General features: G+C 51.7%; 8 protein-coding genes across 8 annotated transcripts; 6 read left to right on the forward strand and 2 right to left on the reverse strand.

Moving 5' to 3' along the window:
• Nucleotides 1–705: 705 nt before the first annotated feature.
• N7510_004085 (cupin domain-containing protein) lies at nt 706–1317 on the forward strand (the record flags this gene model as incomplete). Its single annotated transcript, XM_056976011.1, has 1 exon — nt 706–1317. The coding sequence occupies one exon, from the start codon at nt 706–708 to the stop codon at nt 1315–1317; it is 612 nt and encodes a 203-aa protein (XP_056835967.1).
• Nucleotides 1318–1965: 648 nt separating this feature from the next.
• N7510_004086 (alpha/beta fold hydrolase) lies at nt 1966–2871 on the forward strand (the record flags this gene model as incomplete). The annotated part of the gene is made up of 1 exon (XM_056976012.1): nt 1966–2871. The coding sequence occupies one exon, from the start codon at nt 1966–1968 to the stop codon at nt 2869–2871; it is 906 nt and encodes a 301-aa protein (XP_056835968.1).
• Nucleotides 2872–3010: 139 nt separating this feature from the next.
• Nucleotides 3011–4057, forward strand: N7510_004087 (putative zinc metalloproteinase; the record flags this gene model as incomplete). The annotated part of the gene is made up of 1 exon (XM_056976013.1): nt 3011–4057. One exon carries the CDS (start codon nt 3011–3013, stop codon nt 4055–4057), a length of 1047 nt encoding a protein of 348 aa, XP_056835969.1.
• Nucleotides 4058–4195: 138 nt separating this feature from the next.
• On the reverse strand, nt 4196–5560 carry kat1 (putative 3-ketoacyl-CoA ketothiolase (Kat1); the record flags this gene model as incomplete). The annotated part of the gene is made up of 3 exons (XM_056976014.1): nt 4196–4623; nt 4686–5443; nt 5493–5560. 3 exons carry the CDS (start codon nt 5558–5560, stop codon nt 4196–4198), a joined length of 1254 nt encoding a protein of 417 aa, XP_056835970.1.
• A 653-nt stretch (nt 5561–6213) lies between these two features.
• On the reverse strand, nt 6214–6723 carry N7510_004089 (uncharacterized protein; the record flags this gene model as incomplete). Its single annotated transcript, XM_056976015.1, has 2 exons — nt 6214–6437; nt 6495–6723. The coding sequence occupies 2 exons, from the start codon at nt 6721–6723 to the stop codon at nt 6214–6216; spliced, it is 453 nt and encodes a 150-aa protein (XP_056835971.1).
• A 1787-nt stretch (nt 6724–8510) lies between these two features.
• N7510_004090 (uncharacterized protein) lies at nt 8511–11018 on the forward strand (the record flags this gene model as incomplete). Its single annotated transcript, XM_056976016.1, has 1 exon — nt 8511–11018. One exon carries the CDS (start codon nt 8511–8513, stop codon nt 11016–11018), a length of 2508 nt encoding a protein of 835 aa, XP_056835972.1.
• A 385-nt stretch (nt 11019–11403) lies between these two features.
• N7510_004091 (Ran GTPase-binding protein YRB1) lies at nt 11404–12419 on the forward strand (the record flags this gene model as incomplete). Its single annotated transcript, XM_056976017.1, has 4 exons — nt 11404–11697; nt 11859–12120; nt 12171–12299; nt 12346–12419. The coding sequence occupies 4 exons, from the start codon at nt 11404–11406 to the stop codon at nt 12417–12419; spliced, it is 759 nt and encodes a 252-aa protein (XP_056835973.1).
• Nucleotides 12420–13151: 732 nt separating this feature from the next.
• N7510_004092 (putative transcription initiation factor subunit (TAF30)) lies at nt 13152–14566 on the forward strand (the record flags this gene model as incomplete). The annotated part of the gene is made up of 7 exons (XM_056976018.1): nt 13152–13160; nt 13356–13396; nt 13680–13831; nt 13891–14033; nt 14095–14232; nt 14296–14416; nt 14478–14566. 7 exons carry the CDS (start codon nt 13152–13154, stop codon nt 14564–14566), a joined length of 693 nt encoding a protein of 230 aa, XP_056835974.1.
• Nucleotides 14567–15086: the final 520 nt, after the last annotated feature.

The following is a 15086-nucleotide window of genomic DNA, read 5'->3' on the forward strand; positions in this document are numbered from 1 at the left end:
TAACAAGAGCTTGGGAAAAGTATATTTATCAAAATCCTATTATAATTTCAAAAAAATGGAGATCTTTTGAAAAATGCTCACCTAAAATCGAGGGAGCGTGCCACGTACCTTCGCTATTCTGTTCTCTTGCACTCGCATAGACTCGACTCCAGGACTTTGTTAAGATTTAGAGAAAAACCAATCTATCGTAGCGCCTACAATATGATGCGATGCGCTTCCTCGACTTAACATGTGAAGTGGCACTTAACTGCGGGTATGGAAAACAGGACTAAAATCGTTATATGCCTCATATCTAGTGCAGTGGTGTTCCAAAAGTCTGAGACTCCCATACAATCCCAATGCTGTACTTTCATCCATGGCGTGCTCATGAGTTAGTATTTTGAATGGGGTCACTATGACCTTAAGATGACAAAAAATAGTTGTTATTATATGGAAAAGGTTTCCGTGGGTCGCCAGACCCTGGTAAAGGGATCGATGGTTAATTAAAAGTCACACTGGTAACTACCCACATCCTATGACGAGAATATTGGTCTCTTGTTGACTTGTTAAATTTACGATGATCTAGAATTTAAGTCATATTCCTTCTAGAGTTAAATATATAAGTGCCGAACGTGCCTAGGCTCAAATCTGGCATATTCTCGGTTTCAACTAACTGGTGCTGAATTTTAAGTATCCGCTTTGTTCTCTCTTAACCTTGACAATAATATGTCGGTCGGAAAAAGACAGCCCGAAGCTCTCCGTCGGGTCATCACAACTCATGATCCTACAAGTGGCCAAGCTATCTTTAGCAACGCGGTTAAGGAACAGGTATCATTTACTGGGTTCCCAGTTCCCCCTGGCAAACCCACAACGTCAGACTATGCTCTGGCCTATAATACAAGTACTTTTCCCGTGAAAGGGCTTTCCCCTCCAAGTTCTGCAACACCAGAGCCAAAGGCCAATCTCGACATCAAGCACTATCACTCCCAGCTCTCGGATCCATCGCCTTTGAATCCGCCAAACGGCACCTCCTGCACAATCATCGAGGTTCCTGCGGGTTCAGCTGTCCCGATGCACCGAACAGCGACCCTCGATTATGGTGTCGTAATTGATGGCACTACAGAACTAGTCCTTGATTCTGGTGAGAAAACAGTACTAAAAAAGGGTGATGTATTTGTTCAACGAGGTACAGCTCATGCTTGGCGGAATATTACTGAAAAGAAAGACAATTCTGGTGTTTTACGTGTCTTCTTCGTGTTTCAACCCATCGAACAGGTAAAACTGGAAGGCGGAAAAGTCATCGGCCAGGACTTGAATCTGTCTCTGCATGAGGCTTGAATTACGCTGATCGGAATGCGTGTATCGACAAGTGAACGAATGGGCCAATGGTCCCCAAGAGAGAGGGAAAAGTGTTCAATTGTAACTATCTAAAAGCGCTCTATTTATCATGAGAATGCAGGGATTCCATTCTATACTGAATATTTGCTTAGACCAGGGGCTGTTTGACATGAAGTAAGCCATCTACCGGTCTGGTAGATCCTATCAATTATTCGATCGGTTTCTACGGATGAATACGATGCAGCCCTACAGGGATTACTATGGGAAGAGCTATAATCAGATTAGCGTATCTCGTGTTAGGGTTCAAGAACTAAGTCGCAAGAGTGTGGAGTAAAATGTTTTCGAATATGGCTGTAAACAATCATCAAGCGTGAAGATCATCTCGTCTATATTGACGGACCTACATAATGCCGTCTTACACCACTATACGAGAAGATTACTCTAAATTTCGTAAGAATCTGGTTGATTCGGTTCAGTAGATCTCGTATTCAATCTAGCAGGAATGAGTCAATCCAAGACCGGCATTTCCAAGACAGACAAAAAAGAACAATGTATCTACATCTATTTCTATTGTTCCACCTCCATAATAAGGCAATCTCATCTTCTCGGCTAGCAGAATCCACAGCTCGAGAGCGAACAAAACAAAAGATGGCCCTCAATCCAGTAGCCTTAGGCGAAAACTTCACTTACCGGAGTGATGGTTATGAATATTCAATCCGCTGGACATGTCTCGGCGATGATAGCAACCCACCGCTTGTTTTCGTCCACGGAACGCCTTGGTCTTCTTATGTCTGGATGCCTTTCGCAGAGTCACTTTCCTGTCGTTACAAGGTTTATCTCTTTGATAATCCTGGCTTCGGTGAATCACTCGGGGGTATGCCTATAGCCCCCAAGGATGGTAACACCGAAGAATTGGACGCGTCTCTTGCCGGCCAGGCTGAGGCATTCGCCGCCCTCTACAGGTCATGGAATTTCACCACGGACCGACTTCCACACGTCATTGCACATGATAACGGCGGGCTTATTACACTCTGCGCGAATATCCTGTTTGGCTGTCAATATGCGAGCCTCTGCCTGATTGATGTTGTCGCTCTCCGTCCTTTCGGAAGTCCCTTTTTCCGTCTTGTCTCCCAGAACCAGTCCATCTTCACCTCGATCTCGGACGAAGTCTTCCGAGGCATGGTTCACGCATATATCCAGGGAGCGGCATTTAAGCCTCTCCCGAGTCTTGTTGAAGACCAGCTTGTGCAACCGTGGGTTGCCGATGGGCGTCAGGGCCAAGAGGCGTTTATCCGACAGATAGTACAAGCTGACCAGAGACATGTGGAGGATATCGAGGGACGCTATAGAGATATCGGTAGCACGGCTCCAGTGAAGATTATCTGGGGAATCGAGGACAAATGGATTCCCGTTGATCGCGCAGAGAGATTAGCCCAGATGATTGGGGCAAAGGAAGTCGTTTTGGTCAAGGAAGCAGGGCATTTGATCATGTTTGATCAACCTGAGCGGCTGGCTACGGAACTTGTCATATGGTTGATGGAAGTAACGGTGTAAAGTCCCAAGTATACAAATTGCCTGTTTCGGCGCTTACAAACCGAGTGGAAGCGCATCGAATTTCGCCTCCGCAGGGCAACTATATCAGCTTATCTTGTTTTCTCTTTGGGTTTTTCCTACCTCCAACCACCTAATAATCATGGACTCTCTCGAGCTGACCGTTCACCACCATGGCAACCCTCACACGCTTCAGCTTGCCGCCTCGGCAACTCTCCACGACCTCACCTCTCTAATCGAGACAACCCTCAACATCCCAGTCGCAAACCAGAAGCTACTGATCGCGCCCAAGCCGGGGATGCAAAAGGCCCCGTTCCCGCCCACCCGCCTCGATGCGCTCATCCCCCTCAGCTCGCCCAAGCTCAAAATCACCCTCCTCGGCACCCCCGCCAAGGCCATCGCCGACCTGCACGAGCAATCCGCCAGCACACGGCGTCGCGACGAAGCTCGCGCCTCAGCGCTAGCCGCAGCCCGACGAAATCCCAAGCCCGCCTCAGCATCCCGGACTGGTGTGCACACACTCTCCAGCTCAAGCCCAAACAATAACTACACATTCCATCGCCTCCTTCCACTCTCGTACCTCCCGCAACCCGAACGCTCCCTCGCCTTCCTCACCCGCCTACGCGATGACCGGGGTATCCGCGCCGCAATGGCAAAACACAAATTCAGCGTGCCGCTCCTCACAGAAATGAACCCCATCGAACACACAACCATGGAGTCGCGCACCCTCGGGTTAAACAGGAATAAAGGCGAGGTGATCGAGCTGCGCCTACGCACAGATGCCTACGACGGATACCGGGATTACCGCACGATCCGCAAAACACTGTGTCACGAGCTGGCGCACTGTGTGTTTGGGGAACATGATCGTGATTTCTGGGATCTGACGGCGCAGATTGAACGCGAGGTGGAGCAGGCGGCAAGTGGGCATCGGCTTACGGAGAATGAATTTTATAATCCGGCCGATTGGGACAGTGCGCAGGGTGGGCTGGAGCATGTGGATGAGCAGGGGTGGACGGGAGGTGAGTTTGTGCTGGGTGGGTTGAGGGAGGATGATGCTGGGAGGAGGGTTGGGATGGCTGAGAGCAGCAGCGAGAGTCGCAGGGAGATCCTGGCGCGTGCAGCCGAGGAGAGGATGCGGAAGGAGAGGAAGCATACCGAGCAGGGGGATCAGGAGCATGAAGTTCCGTGATATAGCATACATTGCGCATTTACGACATCCACTGTTTGTACATACTACGACTACGACTGCTATCTTTTTACGACTGATGATAGTTATATTCCCATGAACAATAATGACATTCTCATGAAATTCTCAGTAATGCAGTATTTACACTTGCTCGTTAACGAACAGACCAGCCATACCCTGGCCAGTTCCAATACACATACTCGTGACAAGAACCTTCTTCTTCGTGCGGCGTGCCTCGCTGAGAATCGTAGCAATCTGGCGCGCTCCGGTAGCTCCCAGCGGGTGGCCGAGAGCAATGGCGCCACCACGCGGGTTGACCTTGGCGTGGTCGAGACCGAGGTTGCTGACGCAGTAGACGGCCATGGAGGCAAAGGCCTCGTTGATCTCGTAGATTTCAATATCGTCCTTGCTCAGGTTGAACTTGCTCAGCAGCTTGGGGATGGCGGCCGTTGGGCCGATGCCCATCACGCGCGGTGGGACGCCGGCCACGGTGGCGCCGCAGAACTTGGCCAGGATGGGTTGGTTGAGCTCGATGGCCTTGGAGCGGCGCATGAGGAGGACGGAGGCGGCTGTTTTGGATGTTAGTATAGCTTACTATGGTAAAAAAAAAAAAGAGAGGAAGAAAACATACCGCCGTCAGTCACCTGGCTGGCATTGCCACCAGTCGTCCGGTCACCGAACTGCGGGAACGCAGGCCGGATCTTGCTCAGAGACTCGGCGGTCGTGCCGTAGCGAACGCCGTCATCGCGAGTGAGAGTGACCTGCGTCACCTCGCCGGTCTTGGGGTCCTTGACCTTGGTAGTGATCGGGACGATCTCATCATCAAACCAGCCCGCCTTCTGCGCAGCCTCCGCACGACGGAACGACTCCGCCGCGTAGCGGTCCTGCATCTCGCGTGAGATGCCAAAGTCGGCACCGACGTTCTCCGAGGTTTGGCCCATGGGCTGCATGCAGTCGGCCGACTCCGGGTTGCGCAGCACTTCCTCGTTGAACGGGCGCTCCAATCGATCGCCTGCGGCAGACATCAGCTCTGCGCCGAGCGCAACACCGATGTCGATGGCGCCCAACGAGATCTGGTTCGCGATGTCCTGCACGGCCTTCAGGCCGGACGAGCAGAAGCGGTTGACGGACGAGGCACCCGAGGTGTGCGGGATGCCGGCTGCCAAAGCGGCAGCGCGGACCATGTAGGCGGCCTTGCCGTCGTTGACATTGCCCAGGCACACGTCCTCGATCAGCGCAGGGTCGATTTTCGACTTGGATAAAGTTTCCTTCAGCAGGGCGTACACGATGTAGTCCAGCTCTGTGTCCTTGAAGCCACCTTTGCGGGCCTTGGTCAGAGGTGTCCGCAGGGCGAGGGTGATCACCACGTCATCCGGGTTCTTTTGAGTGCTGTGCGACTTTTTAGACTTGGCCATATGATTGGGTCTGAGGTACCTACATGGCGTTGACGCCGCTGGAGCCGGGCTTGAGGTGGCTCAGGAGAGAGCTCAGACGATCTGCGGCCATGATGTCTTGGGGATGGAGAGACTAATTCGAAGAGTGTTAGTATGCATTTTGTCCCTCGGCCAAACGCCAGTGTTGGGTTGGAAGTTATTGCGGGGAATTCGGAGTGTTGCGATGCGGGCTTGCGAGGGAATAATAATGGCTAGAAGGAATGCTGCTTGTATCACTTACCGACTGTATAGAGGGATGGGAGGAACAAAAGGCAGGAAGTGAAGGTGGAAGAGGAAGAAGACGAGGCCTTTTGAGAAGTATTGGTGTTCTCCGCTTTGCCCCCGAAACTGCCGAGGCTCAAGGGCTAGCTCGTTATCCGGGGAAGTATCTGGTACCTGCTCTAGGCTAGGCCTTGACACCCAGATGCAAGTATCCAGTACTTTGCCTCATCTTATCGGCTTCGGCGATACGATGGCTGTCGGCTCGAACATCGACTGTCGCAAAAAGAATACTACAACATAACATAGAGCACAGTTTGGACCCGAGGTGGAAAATTTTTCCATTCTAATTCTGATTACAAAGGGGATATCTTATAACTGGTTATTTACAAAATCACGCTCTCTAAGCATATACTGGTAAAATCTGACTTCCGCGGCCCCAGCGCGCGAAACCTTTTAAACCATAACAAACCCCCGGCCAGCAGTGTTTACTGTGCTGCACTGAAATCACCATGTCAGAAAATTCTCGGTGACTCCAACCTCATTGGCGACTCCCTTGGTATAAAAGTTGACACCGACGATCTCCATCCGTTCTTCCCCGATGTCGGCTTTGGGGAACTTAAATGCAGCCTGCTGGTTGCCCCATACGTCTTTGGTCCATGTCACCGTCAGTTTCCTGTCACAGACAGGGATAGCGGCTGAGGGTTCGTTATCAGCAAGAGCCGAGGTGACTGTAATATGTTTGTTAGTCGGAATGGTGGAGTATTGTTGAAGTATAAGGGCATTACATTTGGTGCAGCGGTCATTGACGAATTCGCCAATGGGATAGATGGTTTCCCCTGAGCATCCGAGGATATTATCCAGTTTAGCAAAACAATAGCCGTTATTCTCGGATTCCGTAAAGGTGAGCGTTTGTTTGGGCTGCGCGTTGGGTTCCCGGGCCAGCGGGAAGAGAGGGCTGCTGTTGACAATGCTGGCAAGCAGAGAGGTGATGACGAGGGTACTGGAAAGATACATGATGTGAAGGTATACACCACACAGTAGTATATATGCAGAAAAGAAGGCGAGTTAAGTGGAGGTATAGAAATGTGCCAAGCGTACCCGTACTGGAGAGTAGTACTTTGGAAGGGTTCAGGGATTTATAGCATTTTCCTTGGACCTCTTTTTACCTGAGTCTTTTGGCGTTCTATTCTTCAACCAATTACTTGGTAGGAGGTTTTCAAGCCATTGAGAGCACCAACAATCCTGGACCCTGGAACACACGCCATTCCGCCCCATTTAGCTTAATGCGATCCTTGGCCCCTTTACCAAAAAGCCCGACCCACACTAACCCCAGGAACGAATTTGTTCAGGATGGAGGAAAGAGAAATAAATGCCCGGTTTAGCTTAATTATTTCACCGAACAGGGGTTAAATGATATCATGATTATGGTATATATTATTCAATATTGATGGGAGATATACACCGGTTATAGTTGTTCACTCGCCAATACCAAGAACTGAGAGACCGCGGCAAACTATTAATAAACTAGCTTGCGCTTGGGCATAGGGTTAAGCGTTTGATCAATCTGGCCCCATGGGGCCCGAAGGAAATTGGTGGCTCTACATAGTGGATGCGATGGGACTACGCAGGAATTCAGGGTCTAGAGAGAGTAGTAACTCACCCGGTGACCTTTTAAACCAAGAATTGAGAGTCCGCGGCAATCTAATAATAAAATTAGCTTGCGCTTGGACACAAGGTTAAGTGTTTGATCAATCTAGCCCCATGGGGCCCGAAGGAAATTGGTAGCTCTACATAGTGGATGCGATGGGACTACGCAAGGAATTCAGGGTCTAGAGAGATAAATAACCCCACCTGGTGACCTTTTCGCTGAGTGGCTTGGATTTAGTGCCTTCGATAAGGAAAATGAGCAATCGGCCGTCGAGGTAGGCTAGGAAGGTAGATAATACACAGACTGGCAGTGCGCGCAGCAACCAGGGAATAGTTAGTAGGCCGACCAGCAACGAAATAATGAAATTAGCTAAAGATGTCTTCCATCGAGCAGGGGAGATGCTTCGGATCCTATGAGGATGACCAGTCATTCGAAGTAGGCTCCAATAATGTAACCATTATTTAGTCTTGGTGATCCGAAACACCCGAGCCAAACTGCCAGTCAAAAGTAGTTCGGGCACACTGAACCAGGCAACAGTGACTTGGTATACCCAACTCATCTGTTTACTATTAGAGAATGATAATATCTACTAGAGCTTCATTCCAGTAAGTTCTCCTGCACAAACACAGTAGATCGACTAATGGGGTGACTATCTACAACATAGATATACTTCCTACAGGTACTCGGTACTTGTGTCACTATACTCTTCCCATAGTCTCATCCGGTACTCAGTACCTCCCCGCCATGACTGGGCACCGGGTCATCCACTCTTATCATCATCACCTGTTCTTCCCCTCTCACGCTCGCTCTCTCTCTCTGTCTCTCTTCCTACTCACATTCCACCATCAGCCAAATCCAACACAGAGTACTACATAGTATCACTGTTTACTGCTTGACCAACGGGACCATCCCCCCGCGGACCCACCAGCCCACCTGCCTTAACCAGGTCACTCACTCTATTTGGGCACATGAGACTCTGATTGTATCTTCCTCCTTTCTTACCTTTTGACTTCCTGCCTGTTCCTCCCCCTGCCTACATCCATCTACGCCTCATCTACCCCTGCCTTCCGACCGTCTCGTTTCGCTCTTTCGCTCCCTTGGTTTTCGCAACCGCTTCTCCACTTACCTCCATGACTGCCTCTGGCAGAAAACCATGACTGACACTTCAGAGTCATCCCGCAGGCGTCCGACCAGCACTGCCTCCCACCTCCAGTATCCGACCCTTCCGCCGCTCTCAGCCCCCGTCGAGGAGTGGTTATCTCGTTCACGACCTACCAGCATGACGTCAGATCGACTGCCCGATCATCCGCTCAAGACTCTGAGCGAGAGCTGGGCCACTCTGAGCGTGTCTGATCTACACTCGGAGGACGGCAGTCGTTCCGAGCAGACAGATGTGGGGTCTCTGATCGATCAGACCAGCCCCGACGACGTTGCAAGCCTCGACGGCCGGTACAGTGGCAGCGATGCCGATCCTCAGGACTATGGTGGGGCCGACTTGAATGACGCGGGGGATGATATCCAGAGCTACATCTCTGGCACTCAAGAGCTTCCTATACTCTACGCTCAAGAAGGAAGCCCTATCGACGATAGCAACTTGACTACGAAGCCTGCTCTTCCGCATTCCCTGGACTCTATTGAGTTCGTGGAGCCCGAGAAATGGCCCGAGATACAGGAACGAGTGGAGCTGAAGCATACCATTCGCGTCTTTGAGGGAGCAGCGGCCTCAGAATTGAAGAGCCGACTTCCGTATAGCTCGACTGATTCAATTCTGATGGCCACCGTCCAGCAGACCATGATCAAGCAAAGCCTCGACTTAGATAAACCTTTCCGGGTGCTCTACATTGGACACTCAGGCTTCCGAAACATCATTCTTGACAAAATCGGTGATGTCCTGGTATCCAGTTCATGTCCCACTTCAGAGACAAGCTCTGCAGAGTCCTCTCGATACCATGTTGTGCCGACATCGTTCGGGGCCGGGGCCGTACCCAACTTTGCAGAGCTCCTCCCGATCCATGTCCAGCTCGTGGTCGATGAATGTCTGGAAGCTAGTGCTGGCCTTCAGGAGAATCAACCCAATACAGTGAACCTGAGGTTCAAAAATCGACCACCTTGCACCTCCTCCTGGACGGGGTCGGAATACTCTGTCTCATCCACGACGGAATGGACTGTGCCCGATGTAGCAATCTTGTTCGTGTCTTCTTGTGATGATGCGGTCACCGTGAAAACCCGGCGCTTGGCCTACAGCTTCCTCGAGCGGCATGGAATCCCCGCGATGGTGATCTCAGAGGAGCCACTCTGGAAAAACCCTAGCGAAATCATCCCTCTGAATCACAACAGCCTTCACATGTGCCTAGAGTCCCGGCATCGTCTCACGGGAGAGACCGCTGTTCTTAGGCGATACCCAATTGACTTGAAGACGTTTGAGAGCATCACTCCTAGTCAGCTCAACCGAAATCTCGCTTCGCTTGTGAGTCTGTATCCAAAGAAGACACATAAAGCCTCCTCCGACACCCGGAAGGCTCTTGATCATTACTCCATCCTTGATCTCGAAAAGTACCCAGGTAATTGGATCCCCCATTCCTACACCACTCGGGCTCGCGAACTAGCCCCGATGTTACGTCTTGTTACTCTCACCCTGATCTCGGCCATCGCGCTCTCGATCGGATATGCAGCTGTAAAGACGATGGTGCTCTTCCTCGCCCAGTGGATGGCTGGATCGACTGCAACCAACTCATTTTCCCTTGCGACAAACTACAATACTCCCACGGCTGTCGTGACTTTGGACCGGCTGAAGCAGACCTCACTCGCTGTACGGCCACCAGGCGATGTTCCGAGTTTGCGCATCCATTCATCAAATGAAGCGACGGGACTCACGATCCCAGTCTCAAATTCGCCGGCGAGAACCAATACCTTTGAAATTCAGGTCGTCGGAGACTGTCACGTAGTCATCAAACCTCCACACAGCTTTACATCCTCCAAAAAGCAACCACGCTTCAACGTGAGCGTCCACCGGCACAACCAGATGCTTCCATATGAACTATCACAGATATTTGACGGTGTGTATTCGCTGAAGCTGGGTCGCGAGGATGCCTACGGCGTGGTCAACGTGACCATTGTGGCCAAGTCCAAGTCACCGTTGAATCAAACCACGGCGGTCGACTTTGGGACTCCCTGGCTAAAAATTGAAAGCTGGAGGCGGGCGGCGCAGGACGTCTCTTCGCACCTCGTACAGGACTGGCATACGGCACAGACCGGTCTCACGGAGGTGTATGGCCGGGTTTCTACTGATCTACAGGTGCTCGTCGGGGACGTGGTCAAGAGGTCGCACTTCCTCCGCCAGGATGCAGAACGGCTCCGCCGTGAAAGCATGAAGGTCCGAGACACTGTCCTGTCACGATCCAAGCAGCTCTCTGGTGTCTTCTCCCAGACTGCCGTCCAGCGGTTCCGCAGCGTCTCTTCCGAATTGCAACGTCGATCTGCTCGAGTGAACCGCGAGGCCAAGGTGTTGGCCAGCGACGTGTGGAATCGTCTGGGGGAATCAGCTGCCAAAGTTGACCTCCATGCCATGATGGATCGTGTCCGCAATGCCAGGAAGTGTGCTGCGCTGGATCGAGCTCAAACGAGGGCTCGTTACTTTGTCGGACGCAGAGGGGGAGAGTGAATGGGTCCCTTTTGCTCGCTCTGTTTTCTTCCTTGCTTATTGATATTAGTTTTTGGCTGATGGTGGTCTCTTATTTCTTTCTTTTCTTCTGCTTCACTGCAAATGGCGACATGAATAGTACTCAACTGAATCAATCAATCAATCGATCAATAATCACTCTTTTGTTTGTTGTTGTTATGCTGTAGATCCCGTAACTTATGTCGCTAGGCGGTGGCGGATTTTGCCCGCGGCCACACCCAAACCCAACCAGTGAATTTTCCCCCCTCATCGACCTCCCTACAACAAACAAATCTTTCCGTTGGGCTCCCCTGTTGTTCTATTCAATCACTCTTGTCTGCTCTGCATAACCCTTTCTCTCTCCAATCCCCTCCAATCCTCTCTCACCATGTCTGACGTCGCGGAGACCAAGCCCGACCCCACCACCGCTGCTCCTGAGGCGGCGGCCCAGAAGCCCGAGGAGACCAGCGCCGCCACGGGTGAGGGCGAGAAGTCTGCGACTGAGGCTGTTGTCGACACTGCCAAGCAGGCTGCGGATACTGCCAAGGACGCTGCTGCGAAGACCTCTGACAGCGTCTTCTCCATGTTCGGCGGTGGCCCGAAGAAGGAGAAGAAGGAGGAGACTGAGGAGGGTGCCGATGAGCCCTCTGGCTCTTCCAAGGCCCAGAAGGCCACTGAGGAGGTGAGTTTTGGACAATTCATGATGGAATGGAGTGTCGTGTGCCGTGTACCTGCGAGGTGTAGACCACTGCAGTCCGCCCACGTCCTGTGTGGCGGGGCATCTTTTTATTCACTTCGAATTGTGCTGTTCACAAAAACATGTGCTAATTCACTGGTGTACAGGAGGACGATGCTCCCGAATCCCCCGAAGTCCACTTCGAGCCCGTGATCCGCCTGACCGAGACGGTGGAGACCAAGACCAACGAGGAGCTCGAGGAGCAGGTCTTCAAGATGCGCGCGAAGCTGTTCAAGTTCGACCGTGAGAGCAAGGAGTGGAAGGAGCGCGGCACTGGTGACGTCCGGTTGCTGAAGCACAAGGAGAACCAGAAGACCCGCCTGGTGATGCGCCGGGACAAGACCCTCAAGGTCTGCGCCAACCACTACGGTGAGTTTGCATTGGAGAATCTATGGGATGCAATTGCTAACGCTGTCCAGTCGTCCCCGACATGAAGTTGAGCCCCAACGTCGGCAGTGACCGCAGCTGGGTCTGGAACGCGACCGCCGATGTCAGCGAGGGCGAGCCCGAGGCTCAGACTCTGGCCATCCGCTTCGCCAACAGCGAGAGTAAGTTGTCTTGACTGAGTACCGGAACTTTGCTAATACATTGTAGACGCCAATCTTTTCAAGGATGCCTTCGAGAAGGCCCAGCAGGAAAACGAGAAGCTATTCAGCGCCGAGGAGTAAACGTCTCTTCCCACACTCCCCCGAGCAAATGGAGTCACGATCATTACGACCTTGTCGCCGGCCCTTTGCTGCGTGGATCGTCCAGGATCTTGCTCCCACCCCCTTTTAACACCTCATGTCGATTTCCAATCGCCTCCCCCTTTATCCCCAAACCCCCTTCGCTATCCCCCATCCAATCCCCATGCCCGACGACGCGGCACGCGAGGCAGCAGTGACGAAGATGCTGCTCGTACAGCCATCGTGAGCCACGCGATTTACGAAATGGAGGACAGTTCCCCGAATGTCGGTGGACTTGCAAGTCGGCAGTAGATAGACATTTTCCCATCGAATATACACCCTGCACGCATTCCGGTCTTCTCCTTGTTATTAGTAGTAAAAAAATAAGTAACGACCACAGATATCCCCGAGGTCAATTACTCTGTCGGACGAAGAAATAAGTCAATACTCTCTCGGTGGTGGTCAAGTCAACTTCGTTTGCGGGAATTCCTCCCCGCCCTGCCTCTGCTCCCTTCTCTTATACCCGACTAACTCTTCCCTCTCTCCCCTCCCCTCTATATACCCCCCAGCCACCAACATTCCCTTTACTTTTCCTCTGCAATTCGCTCATCCTGCGCGTTCTGTCCCACCATCTCGGACCGCCTCACTGCCATACGCGCTACTCCACCTGAGGCTGAAGCAAGCTTGCCTAGCTGAGCGGGACCGTCGGCTCCAAAGCCCTACCAATCTTTCAAGATGCCTGACGTGAGTTGCCTTGTTCCTCATCTTCATTTTCTACTCTCGCGGCAAAGCGATAGAAGCAGCAGTCTTCATACAACCGCGCGTGTCACGCCCGCGCAGGGCCACGAGCTTTGGCCTGACCGTCGCTTTACCCGTCCCTACACCAACGTCCTCCGATGAGATAAATCCGAAGCTAATAATGTCGTTTGTCCGATGCAGGTCAAGAGAACAGTCCGCTTGGTTACGGAGCAGCATATCATGTATGTGCTCGACACCTTTTTTCCCTCCCTCGTTCGCTCCCTTCCTTCAATTCTTCCTTCCACCGCTGGTGATCCGGCATGCATTCAGTCCAACACGGAGATGGGGTCCTCTCTCTTGTCTTTTGAGTCGGACAGATCACGGGGAAGACCAGAATGCGCGCAATGACGGTGTGACCACGCGCGCACACATGGCTTCCCATTCTCCACACTTGGAGAACAATCAACAGCACACAAGACCAAAAAACATGAGAATTTGAGGCTGATTCTGTTTGGTCTGATACAGAGACAAGCCGTCGGAGGTGGAAGGCTTTCCCCAGCGATCGTGGTCTATCGAGGTCTGGCTCCTCAATGAGCGAGGTGAACAAGTGCCCGCCACTATCTTCGAAAGGGTGACATACCGCTTGCACCCGAGTTTCGGGGATCGCGCTACGCAGGGTACGTCTTAGTTTCGGCTACCGTCTGTAAAAGCCCGGGGCTGACAGCATTGAATCCAGTGGTCAAGAGCCCCCCGTTTCGCATCCAGGAAGAAGGATGGGGTGAGTTTGACATGACCATCGACCTGACCGCGGACAAGACACACCCTATCTCGCATGACTTGAACTTCTCCACCGAACGGTACGAGAGCAAGCACGTTATCGTAAGTGGAGGCAACATTCTTCCCAAATTTCTTGCTATCGCTGACATGCGCGGGACTGTAGGTGTTCAAGAACCCCAAGCCGGCCCTCCTGGCTGCTCTCCGCGAATCTGGCCCCGTCCCCGGCGATGAAAACGGGTTGAAGAAGCGGGCTGCGGGTGGTGATGAGAGTACAAAGAAGAAGAAGCGGACCGAGAAGAACGTATGCCTGGCTCTTTCCTTTTTTGGTTCCACCGGTGCTTATATACTGATTTGTTTCTGCTAGGTTGACATGGACAAACTAGCTGATGGTCTCCAAAAACTCAACGAGGATGACCTGCTGCAGGTTGTGCAGATGGTGCACGACAACAAGGCTGCGGACTCGTATACCAAGAACGATGTCGAGCGTAAGTTCAACTTTCTGTCTGGTACCTATCATACCCATCACTAATGCTTTGAGGAACATAGTCGGCGAGTTCCATGTCGATCTGTATACCCTCCCTGACAGCCTGATCAAGATGCTGTGGGACTTCACGGCAGAACGGGGTGCAATCTAGATCTTCAGGGACGCTTTCTTTGTTTTTCCTCAGATTCTTCTATCCCGTGGCTGTTTATTTTGCCCCCTTCTGTTTCTGTTCGCTCGTCTGGCCTTTTCTCGGGACTGCATGCCGTTTGCCATTTTTTTTTATCTTCTGGGGAGTTTGTGGATAGGAGGGAAATGAAATGAAAAGATCGGAGAGGAGTGGATTGAATTGGATGGCCTGCTCTTTTTCATTCTGTTTTCCGAATCTTTTGTGTCTCTGCTGGGCATTTGCCTCAAAAGGATCAGGTTAGTGCTACATAGGAGGAGGAGAGGAGGGGGAGATATGTGAGAAGACAGAGGAAAAGAAAGAGTTGAGTCTATATCTCTCCTTTCCTCTTGTCTTTGTATGGCATGTTCGGCCTCTGCATGTCCTCTCTTTTTCTACGAGACTATCACATTACAACCAACCCCATCTACGAACCCTGATACCAACTCCGAAAATCTGTACTTATCTCGTTCCCTGCTACAAAATCAACCCCCTTCTTTCTTCTCTC

Source organism: Penicillium lagena, assembly GCF_028827675.1.
Source record: "Penicillium lagena strain IBT 129212 chromosome Unknown utg000002l_segment0_segment0, whole genome shotgun sequence".
In the NCBI taxonomy this organism is placed as follows: Eukaryota; Fungi; Ascomycota; class Eurotiomycetes; order Eurotiales; family Aspergillaceae; genus Penicillium; species Penicillium lagena.